The 23,978-nt window shown below is 36.5% G+C and overlaps 1 protein-coding gene across 1 annotated transcript in view; it reads right to left on the reverse strand.

Moving 5' to 3' along the window:
* The window catches only part of LOC116174605 (LIM/homeobox protein Awh), a 34,310-nt gene extending 10,631 nt beyond the window's left edge, over positions 1–23,679 (reverse strand). The window contains exons 1-2 of the mRNA XM_031492547.1: positions 23,587–23,679; positions 10,887–11,068 (exon numbers count right to left, since the gene is read on the reverse strand). Of these exons, the coding sequence (XP_031348407.1) occupies positions 10,887–11,068; positions 23,587–23,679 (275 nt within the window). The remainder of the gene's footprint in view (positions 1–10,886; positions 11,069–23,586) is intronic.
* Between the last annotated feature and the right edge of the window lie 299 nt (positions 23,680–23,978).

The following is a 23,978-nucleotide window of genomic DNA, read 5'->3' on the forward strand; positions in this document are numbered from 1 at the left end:
CGCAGTGAGAGCCGGGTAAGAACCATCGAAGAGGAAGGTGGCTCTGAAAGTTTTGAAGAAAAGGTCAGTAAAGTAGTGGTAGAAAAGGTCAGTAAAGTAATGGAAGAAAAGGTCAATAAAGCAATACAGTCACTGGCAAAGAAACGTGAACCACGATGTTGGAATTGCGGCGAGATTGGACACAGAGCTGGAAAAGTTCACAATAATGCAGACGCTTTGTCAAGAAGACCGTGCAAGGACAACTGCACACATTGTTCTAAAATAGAAGACAAGATTGGCCATCTGCGACGAACAACTGTAGAGAGTGAGGAGTGGAAGCCAAGCGAGATCAAAACGGCCCAAGAAAACGACCCAAGTATAAAAACTGTTCTGAATTGGATGCGCTACGGACAAAGACCAGACTGGCAAGACATTAGTGCCACAAGTCCTGAAGTAAAGAGTTATTGGGGCCAATGGAATAGCCTGACTCTAAAAGACAACCTGTTGTACAGGACCCTTGAAAGTGAAGATGGCACCGAATCGACGCTGCAATTAGTAGTACCTAGAAGCAAAGTGTCGGAAGTATTGCGAAAATTGCATGACGGCGCTTCCGGAGGACACTTTGGTATTACGAAAACGTTGCAAAGGGTACGTGAGCGATTCTATTGGGTCAACCGTAAAGAAGATGTCCGGCGATGGTGTCAAAAATGTGAGTTATGTGCTACTGGAAACGGACCAGTTTCCAAGAAGAAGGCACCCATGAGGCAGTATAACGTTGGTAGTCCGATGGAACGAGTTGCTATCGATATCGCAGGACCGTTTCCCGAGACAGATGGCGGAAATAAATATATCCTAGTCGCTATGGATTATTTCACAAAGTGGACTGAAGCTTACGCCATTCCAAACCAAGAGGCAGCAACAGTTGCAGAAGTGTTGGTAAAGGAGTTCTTTACACGTTTTGGTGTTCCTATAGAAATCCATTCAGATCAAGGAAGGAACTTTGAATCGGCTTTGTTCCAAGATGTTTGTCGATTGGTAGGAGCCAATAAAACCAGAACAACACCTTTGCATCCTCAGTCAGATGGAATGGTGGAGAGAATGAATCGAACGATGGGTAAATATCTTTCAAAAGTCGTGGCGGAACATCAGAAAAATTGGGACCAGTATCTCCACCTGTTCCTTATGGCATATCGATCAGCCGTCAACGAGACCACGGGTCAGACTCCTGCCTGCCTTATGTTGGGTCGTGAACTACGCCTTCCATGTGATCTCGAGTTTGGGCGTAAACCCCATGAAGAATATGTCGCAGGTGAAAATTATGTTGACCAACTAAAGGCGAAGATGAACGATATTCACGACTTGGCTAGAAGTCATATTCAGATTGCCAGCGATCGCATGAAAAATCAATACAACCTCCGCTCGGCCAATGAAACTTTTGAAGCTGGAGATCTGGTATGGCTGCACAATCCACAGAGACGAAGGGGTCTTTCTCCCAAGCTACAAAGACAATGGGAAGGTCCGTATGAGGTGATCAAGAAAATAAATGACGTGATATATCGTATCAGAATGAACCACCGGAAACCGAAAGTTGTCCACATTAATCGACTCGCACGATATGCCGGATCCAACAACAACGAAGAAGTTAGAGGTATTCGAGAAGAGGAACGCAGCTTTGGGATCGAGCCAAACTTTAACGATTTTATGTCAAATTACGCCCAGCGGAAGAAAGCTCGATTTGGCGTTACTCAGGAAATTTGTCAAAATATTTTTGAGCTTCCGGTTAACGTTTCCATCGCCCATTGTGTCGCCGAAGACCTTCGCATGGGTAGAGGTGTAGCTTCCGTATTCCGGAAAAGATTTGGAAGAATGGACGAGTTGTTAAAGCAAAGACCACGAGTGGGTAAAGTACTGCGCTTGGAAGATAGTCAACGCTCTTTGTTCTACTTGGTTTCAAAGAAAACGTCAGAAGGCAAACCCACCTATGAAAACCTCTGGTCTGCTTTAAAAAGCTTAAAGAAACTCATGGCATACTATGACATAAATAGCTTGGCGATCCCGAAGATTGGATGTGGTTTAGATGGGTTGGACTGGAAGATAGTGCGAACCATGATCGAAGTGATTTTTAGAAACACTAGCGTTCGAATTACAGTATGCTGCTTCAACCCACAGGGGACGACCCTCCGCAAAACTGTGGACTGTTACTTTTTCAAGAAAGGTGTTTGTCGAGCAGGCTCTGACTGCAGATTCCGACACGAGGCATTAAAAAGTAATACTAACGCAGTTTCTGAACGAGACGTCCAGAATTAAGAAGGGGGCAGTGTAACGGAAATGCTGCAGACATGACGTCGCCTTTGGCACTCTGGAATTTTCTACGCGTATTCGAGAATGTACTGGACTTACATTGCTTGCGTGTATAAATGGTTGCGGACCGAACATCGCGGCAGTCTACTATCGAACGAGATCGAGTACGAACGAAACATAGAGCGCGAAAAGCTGATATAAATTTCGAAGTGTGTGATATAAATAATCGATATAAATTGTACGGATTTTATAGTGTTTTAGTTTTGTTTAATAAATATTGATATAAATCGAACCCGAATTTATAAATAACGTTACAATAATAACTTCACAGCGTTAATGAAAAAACTCCCCAAGTTAAACATTTCGAGAATATGTAGCAGGTAATCATGCCTAATACTGTCAAATGCAGCCTTTTGATCCAGATTGACTATTCCAAGTGGTAAATCATATTTGTTGGCCAGATAAATAATTTCTCTGTGGAGATGCAGGCTGTCATAAATTGATCTTCCGGGTATTCCATAGCTTTGATCAGCCATAACAATTTTTCCAATTACATTGGTAATTCTGAGAGATATTGCTTTTGCCAAGATTTTGTAGTCGGTAGTTAATAAGGATACCGGTCTCCAGTTATCCAAGATATTTTCGTCGCCTTTTTTGTAAATTAAATGTATTACAGCTTTTGTCATGGATTTTGGCAGGGCCATTTGGTTTAGACTCTGGGTAACTATTTCAAAGTATGTCTGTTCAAGTTTGTTCCAAAAGGTGATGTAAAACCTCGCAGTAAGTCCATCCCCTCCAGGAGCACTCCTCTTATTAAGTGAAAATAAAGCTTGTTTGAAGTCGCTCGGTGTAAAAAGTGCATTAAGGAGTCTTTGCATGTGTCGGATAAAGTTGTTAACCCTTTGAATAATCGGGATTCTTTATCCAGATGCCCATCTGTTTTATTAAATTTTTCATCATAGTAGTGCTTTACTATTGAACAAATTTCCATAGGACGATTCACCAAAACCCCTGCATTATAAAGGCTCTTGAGTGGTTTAAACTGCTGGAATAGATTTTTACTCAAGGAAGGTCGATCTGAGTAGAGTACTCCTTCTAATTTATTTTTTTGGAGAATTCTTTCGCTCCTCCTTTTGTACCAGTTTTGGGCATTCTTCAAAATTGTCTTCAAGTCTGTTGTGCTGTGGCGTGAGTGAGAGTTGTCTGCCTGTAATTTTTCAATTTCCCGCTGCAGTTGATTGAGTTCTAATAGCTCCGTATTGTCTTTTTGGCGCTGATACAATATTACTATGTCCCTCACGTCTATTTTTAATTTATCCCACCAATGCAACAGATTGCAATCTTGACTCCTGCTGTTAATTTCATGCGATAGGAAGGTATTCATTGTATCTACAAAATTAGGATCGTCCAATAAAAAGTCATCAAATTTCCAATATGGTGCTCGAAAATTGCTCTTTTTTCTGTTCACCCTAAAACAAGTGACAACCGCTAGATGGTCCGAAAAGGAGAGCTTGATATGGATATCTGTCAGGTTCATCAGCACATTTTGCGAGATATAAAATCTATCCAATCGAGAAGCGGAATTAGAAGTGTAAAAAGTATACCCAGTCTTGTTGTTAAGATGAATCCAGCAATCTTCCAGGGAAAAAGAGTTTATAATAGTTCGAAGAGATGCAGCTACTGCCGGATGTCTCTCCAAGGAGCCTTGACGATCAATCATTGGGTTTAAAGTACAGTTAAAATCGCCGGCGAGTATGGCTGTGTCACTATTTTTGGTAACAGAATATATATATAAGGATAATTTATTTAGAATATCCAGAGCGACAGGTACGTTATGCGGTAGGTATATATTCCACAGTGTCCAATCCACCTCATTAATACGTAAGGTTATTCGCTGGACATATGACTGATAAATAACCCTGTGATCACGGACTGTTACGTTTTGCTGATTTCTAACAGCAATGGCTGTTCCGGAGTACGGTTCCGTAGCTAGATTATGATAAAAATTATACCGAGATGAGAGGTGCATATCGTCATTCATACTATCAATATTTGTTTCTTGAAAAAAACAAATGTCACAATTATTAACGTTTAAAAACCCGTTCAATATTATCCGTTTGTAATCTGTTTTAATACTTTTAACGTTTAATGTCATAATTTTCAAGAAGTCCATAATTCGTCAGTTAATATGTGTTTTCAATACTCTCCGTGGATAATCGCAGATCTCTTTCTGATCCACTAAGGGACTGTGACGGAGATATACCAGTTGCTTCCTTATAAATGTCTCTCTGTAAGTATTTAATTAACCTCTTACAACGTTCCTTTATTGCTCGTTGACTGAAAACGACGATTACAGCCTTGATAATGTCGATAATTCCGTTTATATCTTCACTATATCTTCTTGCAACTTCCAAAGGAGCGTTAGAACCTTTTACATTATCCATGAAATCACAAAAGGTTAAATAATCCAATGGCATCTGCACCTCACTACCATCCCAAATCTTTCTAGCTTCTTCATAGTTTTCAGTTACGGGTGCTGATGATCCCACTTTGAGTTTTTTTGCAACAGGTTTTGAAGTGTTTACATTTCTTGGTTTTACGAAGGGCTCGACTTGGAACTGAGAAGAGATTTCTAAATTATTCGTGACATCTGAAGAGTCTATTTCCCTTTCTTCCTCTGGCACTACTTGAATTTCATCGAAATTGTAAAGTGGAGCGCTTACTGATGTAGGAGTTGAAGGTGGGTGGGGTCGTTTATTAGACTCTATGATTGCAGTAACCTGTATATTGTTATTACTGGACTCAAATCTTGTGCATTTAGATGCTATGTGACCCATCTCTTTGCATTTATAGCACTTAACCTTGTCATCGGATAAAAAAATCCTATATTCTTCATCTTCAAACTCAATTACGATGGATGATGGAAAATCAAACTCGTCCTCGGATTCACATGCTATGAATATTTGTCGTCGGAAGCTGTATACATGTAGATAACCCTCCACCCCAATACCGGCTCCAATGAACGACATAGGCGATAGTAACTTCAGATGGTTTTTCTTCAGTTCTTGTTCTATTACGAAATGGGGAATACAGGGCGAAACATTGGATAATATAATTCTTTTGGCGGGCAGAATCAACTTTCTGGCTGGTACAAAAATCTGATTTACGTTAATACCCCCCTCATTTTCAATAAACTGTTGAACTAATTCCTTTGTTGTAAAATAAATGCAAATCCTGTTGTTGCTCATTCTCGAAGCAAAAAGGATATTTTTGGGACCTATGACTTTACCCGTAGCAATTACATACTCTTTAACCGCAAGACCATCGATTGCAGGAAAAATTACTGCTTGATTTTTCTTCGGAAACGCCGATGCAGTGACAACATTGGAAAAAGATAGTGATTTATCGTTAGATACCTGGGTAATTAAATTTTCTTGGACCCCCCTGTTGTCAGAAGAGCCGGAAGCAGTGGTAGGCAGTACCATTGTTAAATTGATAAATATAATAATATTGTTATATAAAGGAGATAAAGTAACATTGCCATAAGGAACTCTCACAATAGGAAAATGCAAGGTTAAAGGTTAAAGGCATATCATTTAAATTTAAATATTATTACCTTATTGAAACACTATATCGTCTTTGTGTATAAAACCAATTACGTAGAAATAGAGCAAAAGACGGTCCTTGCAGCTGGATAAAAACCTGCCGAAGGCTGTCAATTGTCCACCAAATCACCAGTGACTTGTACGAGTAGAAACAAAAAGGAAACCTCGTAACTATTACATGTCATATACAGGGTGCCCATTATGTATAGAATATAGTATATATCTCGGAAAATAACGAATGTATAACAAATGTTGTTATATAAAAGTTATGTAACACAAATTTTGCATACGCAATGCCTTTAGTGGTGCCAAGTTAAACTTAGAAAATAAGGGGGGGGGGGGCGGGTAAACACATGTTCTACCCTTCATGTTATTCTAATGAAAGGTCTCATCGAAATAATTAGTTTGTAGAAACTATAACTAACGAAAGGAACCGTTTTCTACCAACTACTGCTCTTCTTTCTGTCCTCTTATCAAAGTACGGGGGGGGGGGGGATAGCCTTCCTCCTCGACCTCTTATCGTGATTGGGTATATTCCCTTTCCCTTATACCTCAAGAACGGATTGTCGGAAGAGGGTACTCACAAAGGACGATTGAGACGTCTGCAAAAAATATATCCATGGGTGATGTCAAAACAAAAGCTATTTCGGTTAAAAAAATGCGCTTTATCTGCACAAGAGTTTATTTATAGTTGTTTTAAATGGCAGTGCACCTTTTCATTAGGCTCATTTGATAGAGATTTTTTTCTCTTTTCGATGATGTAACGCAAAGAGAGAAATTGCTGCAGCAAATATTTTTAGTTTCGTATTGTCTTCAAGAAACGTAGACGTTCATTTGTTTTATTTTGATGTAGGATATCTAGATTAATATATTGATGTGTATAATAATTTTTATTTTTATAAAGGGTTCTAATATGTCACGTCATCGAACAGAAAAACAAAAATTCTATCAAATAAGCGTAATGAAAGGGTAGATTGCTATTTCAAAAAATTCAATTGTTTTTCGTTGCTCATTTGTTTTCTGAAATAAGAACAACTGAATGCTGCCTTATTAAGGGAAATAAAATGTTAAACAACTTTCTTATAAAAAGATTTTGTATAGGTACAGTCGATATTTCCCAAGATATATACTACAGAGTGAGCAACAAAGATTGAAGCGTGCCGCTTCAGCTAAATTGGCAATGTGCCGCTCATAGCATATGCTGATTTGATACAAGATACGAAATACGAATAGACGCACGTCACTCTGACAGCGCAGAACGTCATTTTCGTATACAACTCCATACAAAGAAGGTAGTTTTGATATTAATAGGAACAAGCGGTGATGACGCACGCTTCAATCATTGTTGCTCACACTGTATATTACATACATAAGGGCCACGCTGTACATAGACTTATAGATTCATTCATATTTATATCGTCTTGAGAATTTTTCTTCTAATTTATTCACTGAGTTAGTGACAGGGTGTGCTGATGAACACATAGGTATGGAGAGGTGACATCGAAGGAAAGTTAAGGTAAAGTGGTAGCGCCAATAAATTTATTCGTGTGTTTTATGCTTTGGCTATTAGCCAAGTTGGTGTTGCAGCGTTGTCTACAAGGACACTCTGTTTACGAAGTAGGTAAAATCTTATAGATTTAATTACGTCAAATTAAGATTTGAATGCTACAAGAAAAATTTGAGTATTTTGTAGATTGGAGTTTTAACAAAGCTATTAAGAAAAGCTGAATCTCTGGTTTCGTAAAGATATCAACCTTTGCAAAAAATTGAAGCCGTTTTGTATCGCATGTATTTTGCCACTGATGACTCACTAGAATTGGAGTTGAAGAATAAATCGGTTTTCTTTCATTTAAAGTTGAATCGTCCAGATATCAATAAAGAGAACCTTCAAATGAGTGGGTCCATTATGATTATTTTTTAGATGAACTGAATATAAAAGATTGTGCCGTATAATGTTATTACTCATTATATTAGATTCGAGATCAAGTTAAGGGAAATCCACAAAGACCGTGGCCACGAACTTGATCTATTTAGTTGTTCTGAAGTTTTATAGCGAAAATTAGAAACACGATATCCTGTAAAGAGTGTAAAGGGAAATGTAAAATGGAAGCTTTTCACTATTTGGTTTTTTTCATCAAGCAATCAAAGCACATCTTTGAAGTTTCAGAAAAATCGAAAAGAAAAGTAAGTCACCGTAAAATTTGCTAGCCGTTGGTCCGTTAATTATTTTGTTAGAGAGTTCCAAAGTTCACTCAGAAAGTTACTAACATTTTATTGCAAAGAAGTGAGGTTCAACCCCCTTTATATGCAAATCTGTTGCGCTTTACTATTTGGTCACCCGGTACGTTACTTCCATTTTAATATGTACAAAGCGATCCAAAGGAATAGATTATCGTACATATTATTTTAAGTAACAATTTGATGTTCCTACTAACAGAGTCTCAAGGATAGGTATTACTTAATTGTTCTTATTTTCTGCGTTCTCAAGACAATGTCAGAATTGCCACCACATTCTCGTACTCGACTGTTAACTAAAATTGCACTTAAGCTCAGCGTAGGTGTATATGAACAATTTTCTTTAGTATACCGAGTGTTCACGATAAAAATGAACACACAACACCAGGATTTCGAATATCGTAAAACTAAAAAAGGTGCATTGAGGAAGTGTCTGTTATTTGTTTTTTTAAGTAACCTCAAAATGTAATAATAAGAAATCACGATATTTGACATTTTTTTCGAATATCTCGGGAAGTAAGCATAATTTTGTAACTGTCTAAACGGCATTTTATTGACCTCTTAAATCTGTCACTTTTTTTGCCAGTAAACCGGATTTGTAACGGTTTTCGATTCCGAGATTCCCATGTTGTTCATTTTCATCTCGGACACATGGTAGGGATATCAGATATGACGATTTAAAGCATTTTTCCGGGGTTTTTATGTGCGAATTGTCCGGGTACGAATTATCCGGAAGCGAAATGTTCGGGTGAAGTGTCATATGAAACATTTCCAGCAACGTGATTATACGTCTTTCGCTATAAAAACCGATGCACGTCATTGATTTATGAATCAATTTCAGACAAGTTTTCTATAGATTTCGCACACTTGTTTTTTTTTGTACATGTTGCAGTGTTGCAGCATATGTCTGAAATTGATACACAAATCAATGACGTGCAACGGTTTCTATAGCGAAAGACGTATAGCACAAAATTTCAATGCATGTAGCACAAATTAGCACAAAATATGAGCAAAGGTGTCCCGGTCGACCCTTCAATTCTAGGGAGACTTAAAATATACTGAAAAAAACAAAAATCGAGAAACCATATCCTTGGTAAAAAACGCAAAACCGATTCTACCAGGGTTAAGTGTCGGCTAATCGACATTTCAGATTTAGACTCGACAGGTAAGCTAACCAAACTTTATAACCAATGGTCAATATTCAATAATTTTACTTGATCGTATGTAGCAATGGGCAATTTTAGATAATCGGGGGCCGTATCCCGTTATTTGCGCAAGTATTTAAATGATGGTTTTTATCGGTACAGGAAATGGCATTAAACGAAAACACGCAATAGATGTCTATAAGGTAGTTAAAGGTAGGTATAAGTAAATATATCTGCAAGAGCTCCACAAGGTAAATAAAACTGGACATAAAATTTAATTGTGGGTATTAAAATTTGTGCTGAGTGGTTTTTAACTTCTGGTTGGTGTTTAGGAGAGAGCCGCATACAAAGTATTAAAAAGATGAAATGGTAAACGACATCGACTGACCCGTTCCATAAAATGATGATAGTAGCGAAAGATGAATAACCTAAGTTACAAGACATATAAAACCAGTGGCACCAATAAACGCCTACCGAAAATTGTTAAATGTTAATGAAACAATTACCAAATACTTAAAAAGTCACTAAACATATTTTACGAGCTGGTAGTTAGCGAGTACAAGCATTTAAAATACGCTAAGTGAAGTTTAGTGTAAGAGATGGTAAAGTTGACACTCTTGGTACAAGACATGGTCATTCGCGTGTCCAAAGCCGCCAGTCTCGAATAAAAATCACTAAATTAGGGGAATTAGAGCTCTCATTAACCGATACATAGCTCGATTGGACCCAGAAGAGCAATGGTAATGACTTATAGAAAAAGAAACTAGTTTACTCAATGAATATTCAAAGCTTTTAACAACTTTGGTAGATTCCAGCGGATTCCCAAATTTATTATCTCCTCTAATTGACAGTTGTTTGTTTAATTTTTATAGATTTCGAATTGGTACATCAATCCTCCGGTACGTTGCCTATACCATTGTACGGACAAAAATATTTTAAAAGTCTGTCGAAGTTAACATTTATTCATTCAATCAATATCGGAAATGATACACGTACTATCTAAATGACAATCATACATCAATGTTGTTCTTTATCGAGCCGACGAATATGGAACCTCTTCGTGGAGGTCCAATAGAATCGACCAGTCATCCTCTTCTGCAACGATTATACTCTGACCGAATTTTTTTCCATCTGTCTTTACACATCAAAGCTTATATATTTTATACGTCTTATTGTTAGTTGTGATATTTCTATTGTCAGTTGAAATTTGATATTTTTAATCTTCGGCATTAATAAAAAAAAATGTATTGAATATAAATTTGATTGTTCGTAGGAACTCTTTATAATAATACACGCGTGTACATATAGCAGAGAAGATATTAACGTTGACAAGACGATGAAAATAAATAATAACAGAATGGAAAGGAGACGCCGCGACCGAATACGTTACGAAAATGGGCACGAGTTGCCAATTTTGTTTCTTGCACATGCCGTCAAAGATTCTTTCTTTTAATGATTCTAATTAAAACTTAATTAATACATTCTTGCATCAACCGAGGACGGTGTTTTCGCAATTTTGTGACAGTTGGTCAGTACTGCCTACCGTCAATTTAATGATGTTTGTATATAACTGGAGGCCCATAAATTAGTGGCACTGGGTACTAACCGAAACGGTACTTACTTAGCGTAATCCGCTTTGCAGTAGACTGCTCTGTCTCGTATAAAGCACGACGGTTGACGATCTAATTGTAATTGACATACGCAGCACCTCAGACATCTGGTGTGCCAACTTCTTCCTGACACTTCCAATAAAAATTTATCACCGATTGGTTCTCCGCACGCTGCACATAAACGAAACTCTGTCTGAAAAATAGAAAATGGCAATTAGTATCTTTCCTTCAGTTTTTCAAGAAGAATAATTCAATTTAATTTTAGGAAATTTCCCGGAAAGCAGCGTTTTAAACACCTTTCAAGAGAATTTTTAAAGAGCGGTTGTATTAAATTTCAAGATAATTTCATGAGAATTTCAAAAGTAAGATGTTACAAGAGGCTGTAGAAGGCAAATCTAGTAATACTAAGACTAAAAACAGTAGGGAACCACAGTTGGATTCTTGTGCAACTCCTGACGAAAATGGAATAAATTGGTCAACTCATTTTCTATGGAAGAAAGGAAACAAGAACGTTGAAAATTTGCAAGGCGGGGCACCTAAGAGGATTCTGTGACCGGTCCGTGCAGAGCACAGCTGAGGAGGCAATTTCAATTTCACGTCGATGAAACAATTAGCGAGAAGTTTATAAGCGATCCGTGCATCCTTTTTATTCTGATTGGAAGTTGTAACCAGAACGCATCTAAAACTCCTGGTGCACGATCACTAGTTTTAGTTAATTGCGTCTTAGTATTGACACTTTTCGTAGTTTCCCGTCATATGAGAATATAACAGCGTTGTAGTTATTTGGTATTTAAGTACCAAACAGTTTAAAAAATATTTTGTTTAAGCGCCATTTAATGTCGTATATTTGTGTAAAAGAGATTTAACCATCCACTTGCGCTTTTGCTTTAAGTTGGTGTTTTTGTAGTCGCCATTTGCGTGTAATGTTTTAGATCCGCGCTTAAAATTTCTCAAAATGTATTGCGTATTGCAGTTTGCTCTATTTTTAACGCATTTTTGAAAAAAATACGCTATTATATTCGTTATTGCTGGCAGGCCGGCTGTCCGCGTTAGATCTTCACAACTACAATAGCTAGAGACTTCAAATTTTCACTAAAAGCTTTCTGCTATAGTGTAGATGTGCAGGCACTAGTCTATTTTGAGTTAGATTACTTGTGAGATCGATAATTGAAGAAAATAATTTCGATATGGGTTTCGAAGGTGCTATAATTTTACCGTTAGATAGCGCTACCAGTATAAAAACTTATTATTTACTTTGTGATTTGTTTTACAAAATGAAGACGTACCGTCAATTGAAATTAAATAAAATTAATTATTTAACGCAGCCAAAATTACTCCTGAGATCGATAATTTTAAACTTCGCTAATAAAATACTGACCTGCATTACCAAAAATGCGCTTTAATCATGCATATGCTGATTTACAACTTGTTTATTGTATAGGGTGTTTGTAAAAATACAATTAATTTTCTTTTAGCACCTGACATACATTGAGTGACTTACCAAAAATGTTAGTCTATTGCAGCAGAGATATCTTAAAGAAAATAAGAACCGTTTCAAGTATTATTGTAATTGTAATTATTGTAATTTATCCACCTTTATCCTTTTCCTGAAGAGGCCAGAAGAGGTTTACTAACAGCTAGCCGGCGCACTCTACATATAATTACATAACAAGAACCACCCGCTTGTGATATCCATCCTTATGGTTAGGGAACACCTTTACATCTGAAACAAAAATGTGATATGCTCTGTATATAACCACTCGACCGTTTTGCGCAGATGCCGAATATTATGGGATTTTCGAAACGAAACTAGGAGAATGAAGAGGATGGCGACGAGGTCGACGGAATGCATCACGCGTTCAGGTTTGTAATACTGTACAGATGATTATGCCATTATTTTGTTTAATTAAGTACTTATTTCTGTATCCACGAGGAGTTGATTATCGATGCGATGTTGCTCTGTCCGACTGATCCGTAACTATTCCGTGGGGGAAGTCCTAATACAGTTGATTGTTCGGTGTATCTGTTACTTTCTGATTCGTGCGGCTATTTTATTTTAATGTTTCGATGTTTGTGTTTGCGAGTAGGTCATTCTGTCTCCGTGGAGTAGGTACCTAATACAGTTCGACCTGTCGCTGTATCTGTTGCCTACTCGTCTCGTGCGGATTGCAGTTCTTAGCATCTTAGCAATACGAGTAGGGACCCTCTCATTAACATTTCCACTATTTAAAATATGTTCTGCTTGAGCGATAATCGATTTTCACATGAATACTTGCTATTGCCCAATGGCATTTTCACATGTACTTTTCGTGTTAAATTAAATGATGTTAACGGAAGGCTGGAGTAGAGCCACACCATTTACATGTTTCCTATGTACATGCAATTTATTATTTTACGAGTTGTGTTAGCTCAATTGATCGTACAGGTATTTTGATGTGTTTTTGTCCTGAATTGATTTATCATGTTTTCCACTGCATTTATGATGTCTTGTGTATTTTGTTTTTTTGAACTTGTTTAATTGCATTTGATTTGATTATCTGATTTTTATCTATACAGTTTGAGATGTTTTATTTATGTGTGTTTTCTCTTGCATTTTATTGCTGTAGGTGGTTTATTTCATGTATTTATGTGGCCTATGCCGGGGTTTTAGTACCGTAGAAGGTTTCCCTGGCATGGTCTTCTGTGTGCGTAATATATTTATTTGTTCTTGTCATTTCTTACGCACAAAAGTTCTGTATTTTATTTAATTCCCTTCCCGATTATGTCTCACGTCCCAACACATATAAGAACCGATTACACAACGTAGGAGTTCAATCGTGCCATCCCTATCGAGCCGATTGCCATCCAAATTCAAAAGTGCCGCGAAACGTCCATCGTTTCAATTTGAAAGGTAGATGGCTCTGCTTGTAGTTTTTTTCCAACGGTAAGTATAGGGTAAGTCAATGTTTGTCGTGTCGGCTTCATAGACCCCTAGGAACATTACACGCTATTTAATTATGTTGTATCAAGAATAGCCAGAGGTAGGAGGTGTAGAGGAATTAAAGTTGTAACATCCGTTATAATACCACAAAACACACCAGCTTTTGGTTGTATTATACTCCACATAACTGCACCAAGACTGACAGGTCTACTACAATCAGTTAAGGTTGTGCACGTCAGATGGCGCATGTGCACACTTAGGTACAACTTCAAGGTCAGAAGATACTAAAACTACAAACACCGTTCAAAGTCCAAAGGTTTGTTACCAGCCAAGGTCCAAAAATTCCTCACCGTTCAAACGTTGCTTATCAAAGTGATGATGAGGTGTGTGATCAAGGTCAAGTTTAAAGTTTCTTCATATGGAATCCTATTAAACGATTGTGCTGTACCTAAAATTTGGATTTGAAGAATCGAGAAATTCAAACAAAGCCAAAAATTTTACGAACCTAATAGAGCTTAAAGTCTAAAATTTAAAAACATTTAAAAAGGAATCTAATGTTCGGAAGCATTGAATGAAAAAGTCTACGAATCTGAAGTATAGAGTATAGAGAAATTTAGAAAATCTGAAGAACTTTGCGGTTCTAAACAATTTGAAAAGAAAGAATACCAATATATGAGAATCTGAAAATTTGAATGATCCCAAGAAACCGGATTATCCGATGTATCTTAAGAATCTGAAGTATCAGATGAATCAGAAGAGACGAGGTGAGATCTAAAGAAACAGAAAAGAATAGAAGAAAGTATTCCTTTTATATCACATTAAACTTCTGCAGTTTTTTATTTTAAATTCCCTTAAAATATTCTTTTTATGAACATGTTTCTTACATTCCTGATTCTGATACTTTTCATAAATTCTCATGAAATTTTTTAAGTTTAATTGAAACTCCTCAGGTTCTCTTAAAACTCTCGAGGTTTCCTCTAAAACCGTCTCTTTGAAATCCTTGTAAACTTTTAATTCTTTTAATTTTTCATTGGAATTATTCTTTGGAAAATACTTCGTACCTAAATTCCCATGACATTCCTTAGTAATAATTGAATTTTGCAATGAAATATCTTTACAATTTTTTTGAAATCCCTCGAAATTCTCTAGTACTCTCTAAATTTTCCTAGAGGTATTTGGATAAGATTCTCTTGAAATTCTCTTCAATTTTCTTCGCATATCCTCCTGAACGTTTTCTTAAAATTTTTTAGAAATTCAATTGCAAATGTTTTTTATACAAATATCATCTTGTGTGTAAAAAAATATTCTGGCCTTTAAAATGATGTCACTCTTGGGGAGTGCATATTACACTTTTAAAGTGGGGGTCGCTGGGGCGCGCGTGGATGCTAAAAGTAAACTTCCCTTTTGTTTTTCTGTACCAAAATTACAAATTACAATCGGTGGTTTGTTTTGTAGGTATGTCTGGTTCTCGCAGTATCCATTCAAAAAGTGTCCACTGCATGTTAAAATGCAAGTTATTATAATGTTCTTCTTTGTTTTACCTCCTTTCACGTTCCGGGTAGGTAATATGTAGGTATCTTAGACTAGGTAAGTGAATATAAATCGAGATTCGAAACAAGAAATCTTTTGGAAAAATTAGGTGTAAAATTGGCGACGATCAAACAGTGACACAGACACGATGTCGCCAGTTACACAATAATGTTTAGAGAATAACAAGAAAGGAAAAACATTAAACTCGACTAGAAGCTATTTTAAAAACAAGCATAAAAGGTAGAAATTTCTTGTCACCTCGAAATATATCACTTTCGACACAATAAAACGTGACACAAAGGGCGAGCCTCTTGAAAATACAAATGTCGGTTATTTTTCTCAGATTCACAAAGTTTTTGGGACACACTTCATGGTTTACGTTGAGAGAAGTTCAAGAAGCGTGAAAGCCGATTTTGTATAGCATGCTCGTGCCCTCCCGGATTGTTATAATCAGATTATAAATACTTCTTGACCACATTTTAACTTTAGAATAAAAACCCTCTGTTGTGAGTCGTAACTTCCTTGTAGTAGCAGCCTCTAATCCGTTTTAATATTTATTCACTTCGTATCTTTCAATATAATCTTGTTATATAAGAACATGATGCGACAGATAAATCTAAATATTTATCTTTTATACGGACAGCCTTTCGATTTTGATGATTTATTTTGCATCCGATACCGGAGTGACAGGTTACGTAATTGGTGGCAATTGTCCAGTCATTTTTCTGGATTTTTTCCTCGTAAAAAGCGTGACGGTCGATCATGCACGCGAGATTAATTTTCTGGTGAGTATTCGGGGCGCGGAAAAATTAGTACCGAACCTTTTAAGTCTCGTTAATTTAAAAATAATAAATTAGATAACGTTTTTCGATAATTACCCAAATCTCATTAGTCTCCAAATTGAATGGGTTTTTCTCACACTTTTCACCTTTTGTTGTCTTGTTAATTAATGCGTCATTAATTTGCTCTTGATCCATTAATTTCAAATAGTTACCTTTTTGTACTGGCTGTCCTGTTCGGAAGATAATTATTTTAGAAGTTATAGAACGCCGTTCTACTTTTATATAACAACGGTAGGTAAAGATTTGGAAGAAATTATACATTTGGTTGCCTTTAAACTTTAACCCAAAGTTGGCAAATAAGTAAATTCTAAATATCAAAGATCAAGATATGCTGTGTGAGCCATCTGGTCGCCCAGTATGGCCCAAAGATACTGAAATGTCACACAGAACAGTAAAAAATGACTTCAAAAGCCCTGAAGAACTAAATTTACAAACAAAATTGAATCGCATTTACTATTCCAAACAATGTTTCAATCGCACACTCGGCTTGCCCAAATTACACAAGACTCTAAATTTACTGGGTTCTTAAGCACAAATCACAACATTTAAATACAATTAAAAAACGCCTTAAATCTAAAATTAAACCCCACTTTTCCTCAGTACTACCTAAATTAAATCTAACCGAAACAAATTTAATGTTCATTAAACAGTACAGAGGGCAATAAACAACACAATGCCACTTTTCAAACTATCTTGATGTCACTCATACTTCTTTTTGTTGAATTCAGATTTCTTCTTGTTAATTGCTGGCTCTGATGATGAGCGTCAGTGCACTTCATTAAATAAACAGTGTTGGTGGACCTGCACTTTTATAACGACTAATTATACTGGCGCAAAACTGTATCATTACAACACAAACAGTTTTTATATTCACAAAACTACGACGACGTACAAAAACTTAAGTAACTGAAATAAATGCGCATTTACGAGTGATGCCGCCGAGACGAGACTTTTCGAGACGAGACGAGACTAACCAAACCATCAGTCTCGGCGAGACTCTCGTTTGGTCTCGACGTTTTTTTTGTATTTATTTGTACCTACTGTTTTTTTTTAAATTTTAATCAAGAAAATCCATTGAAGTGGCACGAATTCCAATTGTTTCCATAAACCGTTCCTGAACTTACTGATTTGGACTTAATTATCATAGGCGTTATACAAGTGTAATTTTTCTTAAATCCAGGAAGCCTTCGACAGCTTTTGATTGGTAGTTCGTTCTGGTCGCCATATTGGGGCTAAAATGCTATACATGAGTTTACACTTCTTTGTGTTCTTGCGAAAGGTAAAATGTATATTATGGACATATGACAGATACAAATACAGTTACTGTAGGTATAGGTACTTACATATTTACCGCGTAGTTAAGACCATAAAAGTAACATTTTACAAAATAACTTGGACAGATTATCTTTAAGTATGTAAGTAAGAAAGAATTCAGTGAGACTTTCCTACCTAGTTACATTACCAAATACATTTTATGGAAGCTAATATTTTTAGCTACAGAATGGTAAAGAAAATCCTTAAAATACGCATACTTATGTTTCGTGATTAGCAGATAGATAAGGAAGGTCATTATTATTTGTCATGCCTTCGTTGTGCCTTTTATATGCTCTATAGCATTTTTTTGATAGTATGGCGAGATCACGCGAGACCAAACGAGACCAGACGATACGAGACGAGACTGAACCAGGGCGAGACGAGACTTTGAGTTGGTCTCACGAGACCTTCGAGTCTCGTCTCGTCTCGTCTCGCGGCAACACTACTTACGCCTCACGTATTTAGTGACCGCGGCAGAAATCACTCTTGCGCGCTATATCTCTCGACGCGCTACGTTTTTATGGCAGGAGACCGACAGTGGTTAGCGGCGTCAAAACTTCGGACGATCTTTAAACCGGAGCGCCGGAAGAGACTGCTTTAAAAAAGGAAATGATTGGACTGGTCGAGAAGTAATATTTCTCTTATCTTTTGAACGCCATGGTCGCTTTAGTCGTTTTTTTAAGTAATTGTTCGAATTTATATTTTCGTAAAAATAGCAAGATTTACACATGTACCGCTTTATAGTGAACAGAAATAAAAGTATGCCCAGAAATAAATCCGATAACAAAGCGTATATTTTCCATAAAATGCCAGGGTTTTATCTTTTCAACCAAGGACGTGGCTGCTATTTATTTTTATCAATCGCGTATTTCAGAAGAAACGATTTGTGACTAAATAGGTGACAAAGTGAGTTACCTACAGGTTCAATTTTACATTAGAATTCGGATGTTAGCCTAATTTGGAGCAGTCACTTATTTACAGGTGATAAAATTTACGCGAGAGAACATTTTCGGTTTGGAGACGCTCTTTATATAGAAATGGAATTAAATGTACTGAATTTTAAAAAAAACTCGTTGTGATAAACAACGATTTTTCTTGGTTCGCATCGCTAACGGTTAAAAGCCGTTTTATCAAGGCTGTGCAAAACATGGGCGATAAATAATATTTTGTACACAACGTCATTCGTCATTAATTGGTGCAATTACTCACACCATAAAGCATAATTAACTGGGCAAAATTTTAATATCAACGAAGCGGAGCATTGACGTTTCATTCCAGTGCATAATAACAATGGTTTGTTAGAGTTCTTAATACGTATGGACATTTTTCCTTGGCATTCACCACGAAGTTAACGGTACAAAAAGTCAACTGTACCGTTGCAGCGGTCTATGTCCATATTTTTTGAAGGGAGCGGCATTTTTCGGGAGGATAAATTGTAACGTGAAAGGAATCTGACCCACGGCAATTACTGGAAGTTGTTTTAAATCCTTTGCGCTGCGTAAATGAAATCAAAGAAGTAATACGAAGCCATTCTTTAGATTGTGGCAGACCCAGACTGCATGGGATAATCTAATTGCATGTTTTATCAAGAAAGGGATTGGGGGGAGGGAGTTAAGAAAAAGATTATGATATTTTGGTAAATCCAATAGAAGAAAATATGTTTGTTTTCGATGGAAAGGATAAGAGAGAACCAAGAAGCGGAAGAATTACAGACATTAGGACAGGAAACAATTGAAAAGCAGCGGCTTTGAAGGTGCAAATTAGAAGATAATTTATTAATAAAAGTAACAGGGAGAGAAGAGTTACATGTGGCAGAGAAGCAAATGAATGAGGAGAAGGAAAAAGAGGTTTAAACAAATACACGATGAAAATAGAATTGAAGTGAGTGCGGCGGAGGTCCAGATGCCACCGATGGATTATTGCTAAGTTGTGTTGTGTTTATTGAGGTTAATTTCAATCAGTTCAATTTAGGAGGGAAAAATGTTAATTTACGTAGTTTAGACGACGATTGATGTTTGTTTTTATAGCCTCATTGTAATTAGTTTCTGTAATTCTAAAGAATTTGTGTGTCATAGGGTAAGGAACGTCCCGAAATTATTTGCGAAATATTTGAAAAGTTTATCTCATGTTTTTCTCCAGTTGTAGATAAGAGTTGCGCTTATCGCTCAAAAATTTTGTTTATTTTTCTAACTAAAGAATTAGGAAGTAGGAAATGAAAACAAATATATAGAGAACGAAGGCTTCGAAAAACCACAAACGGAAAGAGGAAGACGCGGTTGGTGGGGTCAAAACTTCAAATGTGAATATTTCAAGACGAAGTACCGAAGATGTCATGTTGTCGCTCGAAGAAGATGCGTATACATACTTCTCTTAGGAGAGGAAATAATGCTAAAAAATAGAAACGCATTATGTATTGTAGTAATAAGTAGGTACAATTATAGTTCGTTAACATTTAAAAATTATTGGTGGTATATTGATGACTTTGTAAATCCTTTAGGGACCTTCATATAATACTCATTCCCGAAAAATTCTGCTGAAATAGTCTTCCTTGCTTGAAATTTCTTATAATTTTTCAATTTTTCTGGAAAATTTAATCTATCCTAATAATAGTCCTTAAAATTCCTTATAATCTTCCTGATAACGCTTTAAAATCTACCCGAAATCTTCTAATTTACATCTTAATATCGCTTTACAATTTCTGCAGTTTTAAGGAGTATTTTTTTCATTAAAATATAGGAAACTTAAATTGGTTACAGAATTTTCATGAAAACTTCGAATCATTTGAATCTCAAAATTATTGGCATTTCCATGCATTTTTAGAGAATAGTTCAAAAAGCTCTACGAAAGTAGTATTAGAATTTGGGTTCTTTAAAATCATTCGCAGAATCTGCCCGCAATACCTCCTCAAGTCCTGTTATTTTTATTAACATCTTAAAATTTACTCTCAAAATGCTTGAAACCTGCTGGAATCTTCTTTAAATCTTTTGAAATGCTTCTTATTTTTAGATCAGTATCAAAAAGTTCTAATAAGTTATGTTCAGCAGAGTTCCAGTCTTTCCACCCGAGTAGGTAATAAGCACATTATAGTTTCTCGCAGAATCAGGAGGAGTAGTAAACACCTCTATTTTTATAGTAGCACCGACAGCCTAAAGATGACTAAAAAGATTACCTTTGATTTGTGACTTTTTGCTAGTGATGCGATTTGCTTTGCGAGTGATATATAGCAACAATCGGCTGTCCCTGCATGAAAACAGACAAAACCGTTTATAGTACAGCGTACCTATATCGTCTATATTATTTATTAATTTAGAAAATGTAGGAGAGTGAATTATAAATGTTGAATGCCATAAATTATAATGTGAAAAGTAAACCGAATGGACCTAACGCTTCTGAATACAATGCCAGGAATCCACGTGGAATCGTCCGAAGTTAATTTATCATAATCCTTTAGAAGCGGCTTTTTTCTTGACCGTACTTTATATTCATTTGTATCAAAATTCTACACGAAAAAAAAACCAGTAACTCACATACGATGTCATGGCCAACAAAAAGTAACGGTAATGTTTCTTTTTTTTTGACACTCAAGGCTTACATAAAAATTGCATTTCACTCTTAGCCAATACAATTAATTAATTGGCAATACTGGTCGGTCGGTACCTATATTTAATTGTATCTTATTTTTAAATGAAACGTGTAGGGTTGGTAATGTTGGGTTTAAATAAGGCGCACTATACTTATGTAAAATCCCGCCCAAGGGCTCGCCCCTGCAGTTAACACACAAAGAACCCCCCTGGTCAAATCCCTGCCAGAGGCGGCAGCTGACTGTTCACACTTTCCATATCCGTGTATGTCACATTCTGTTAGATTTATTATAATATGCCTCTTCTATGCTAATCTCCAATACCAGCCAAACGTATTGTTGTTTGGATTTGTAAGCCGGTCGAGAATATCAATTATGACATGGTCGCATCGCACTCTGGCCCTTTTTATTCTCTCACTTTACGCATACGAAGTAAATATTGGACGGTATATTATGACGGGGGATAATTTGACAGACGCAATTTATGCCGTTTCGCACATAGAGTGCAGCGACGAAATTTAATTGGGGGTAGTTAGGTACACGCAAAAATCCGATCAACACGATGGGCCAATGCCAATTCCCATTTTGCTACCCCATGATGGCACATCGCTAAACAGGACCGAAGAGATTTGGGCGCACGCAGAACTTTAAAAATAAATTTCTTGGCCGGATAATAGAAGTGATCAGAATTTCATGAAACTTCCCGCGTTTGTCCCGGTATTTTTAGCGCATTTCCACAAAAATAAAAAAAAATGCGCTATTGTGGCCACTTTGTCCGTCCGTCCGTCCGGCTGTCCGTCCGTCCGTCCGCTCGTTTTGCGACGCTACTAGTTCTTTATCTTAAGAGCTATTGTTCTACTTTTTTCGCTATTGGGTTCGTTATGGTGTCGAGTCTTGTACCAAGGAAGGAATTTTTTCTGTACCGCTTACAAAAAAAGTTATTGTAAAAAAAACAAAAAACCGTTTTTTACATGTTCCATAATTTTACACTTTTGCCGTTTATTAACGATCCTAGAGATCGTTTATAATTTTGCATTGCTATCTGTCGTCTGCCTGTTGGTCTGTCCGTCTGTTCCTTTGTCTGTCTGTCCATCTATCTGTCCGTGTGAACGATAACTTTGTTTAGAAATGTTCGATCGCTTTTACATCTCCGTTAGTTATGAACTGAATTGCATGAAATTCAATATGGGCATAGCTTTAGCCATATAATACGCAATGCCAAAAGTTGAATCGAATCGATTCAAAATTCACAGTGCCCTTTTCGCATCTCGACCATTTATAAACCGAATTGCAAACTTTTTTACTTATAAAAGTATTTGCATGAAATTTGATACATAGGCACTTGAAATAAAGGAAAATCAAACACCAATTTCAAAATTTGGTTTTGCGCATGCGCAGTGCCAACTTTTTTATTTATGGAAGAATTTAAACGAAATTTGATACATAAGCACTTGGAATAAAGGAAAATCAAACGCCAATTTCAAAATTTGGTTGTGCGCATGCGCAGTGCCAACTTTTTTATTTATGGAAGAATTTAAACGAAATTTGATACATAGGCACTTGGGATAAAGGAAAATCAAACGCCACTTTCAAAATTTGGTTTTGCGCATGCGCAGTGCCAACTTTTTTATTTATGGAAGAATTTAAACGAAATTTGATACATAAGCACTTCGAATAAAGGAAAACAAACGCCAATTTCAAAATTTGGTTTTGCGCATGCGCAGTGCCAACTTTTTTATTTATGGAAGAATTTAAACGAAATTTGATACATAGGCACTTCTCATAAACTGAAATTGAAGTAGCACGTCAAAAATGGATTACCCATGTGCAACGCTATCTTTCATATTTGCGGCCGGATTTTTACGATTTTAATAGAAGTTGCATCTTACAATAATGGGAAATGAATGCAAGTGGAAATGCGCTTTATGTAAATCGTTTACGATTACTTTTTAACTTGTTTAGGTACTGCGCCCACGCGTTTCATTATGATGTTCAGATTGAACTTGTATCATTAGTAACTATAAGAGTTTTCGATTACTATTTAACTGATAAAAAATCTAAATTAGAAACACCCCCTCTTTTATTACTAATTTCAATACAAGACCTTCATGATTAATTAATTAATACCTTAATTATTAATTATTATTAATTAATCATACAGCAATATGAATGGCGATGTATCTTGTTCGTTCAAACTCGAAATACTGATTGATCCAACTCTTCAAAAAGACAGGCGATTCAAATTTCCAGGTCTCGTATAATGAATGGCACCTTTGATCAGTGGTTTATGGACGGTAAATGTGAAATGTCAATGCCGTATAAAAATCAACCGACCGCTTCAGCAGTGCCGAATAATTATATTATGTTATAAATCCATGCTTCGAGGGTCTCCGAATTTAATTTCGCGCGTCGAATTTTACGCTGTTGTCGGTATCGCAACAAGATCCTTGATTTGGGAATGTAACTTTAAGGTCAAACAATTTTAATGTTTTGCGTTTCAGACTTCCGCTATTGCTCGCATTTACCGTAATAGTTTCTAAGTCGTAAATTATGTCTCGAAATTTAAGATCACCAGAACTTGTATTCCCGTTTAAATCTTTCGCATTTGTTTTATGCATACTTAATTTCACTACCGTATTAGCACGAAATTTGTCCGGAAGTAATACACGCTCTCGATTATTAGGATGTCTCACAAATAGCTGACCCGTGTGGCGGTGTGGCGCAGTGGAGATGAAACTCGACCTCGGTCCCTGGTTCGAATCCGGATTCGGACATGGACATTTGTAAATGTATGGGGGGTTGGGTTGGTAAAGCAGTGGCTGAAACCCCGCCCACTTAAAAATAAAAGTCAGACATAAATAAAAAATAAATATATAAAAGTTAGCCCTGTATTATTTCTAACCGCACTGCGGTAATT

Source organism: Photinus pyralis, unplaced genomic scaffold (assembly GCF_008802855.1).
Source record: "Photinus pyralis isolate 1611_PpyrPB1 unplaced genomic scaffold, Ppyr1.3 Ppyr1.4_LG6, whole genome shotgun sequence".
Classification (NCBI taxonomy): Eukaryota; Metazoa; Arthropoda; class Insecta; order Coleoptera; family Lampyridae; genus Photinus; species Photinus pyralis.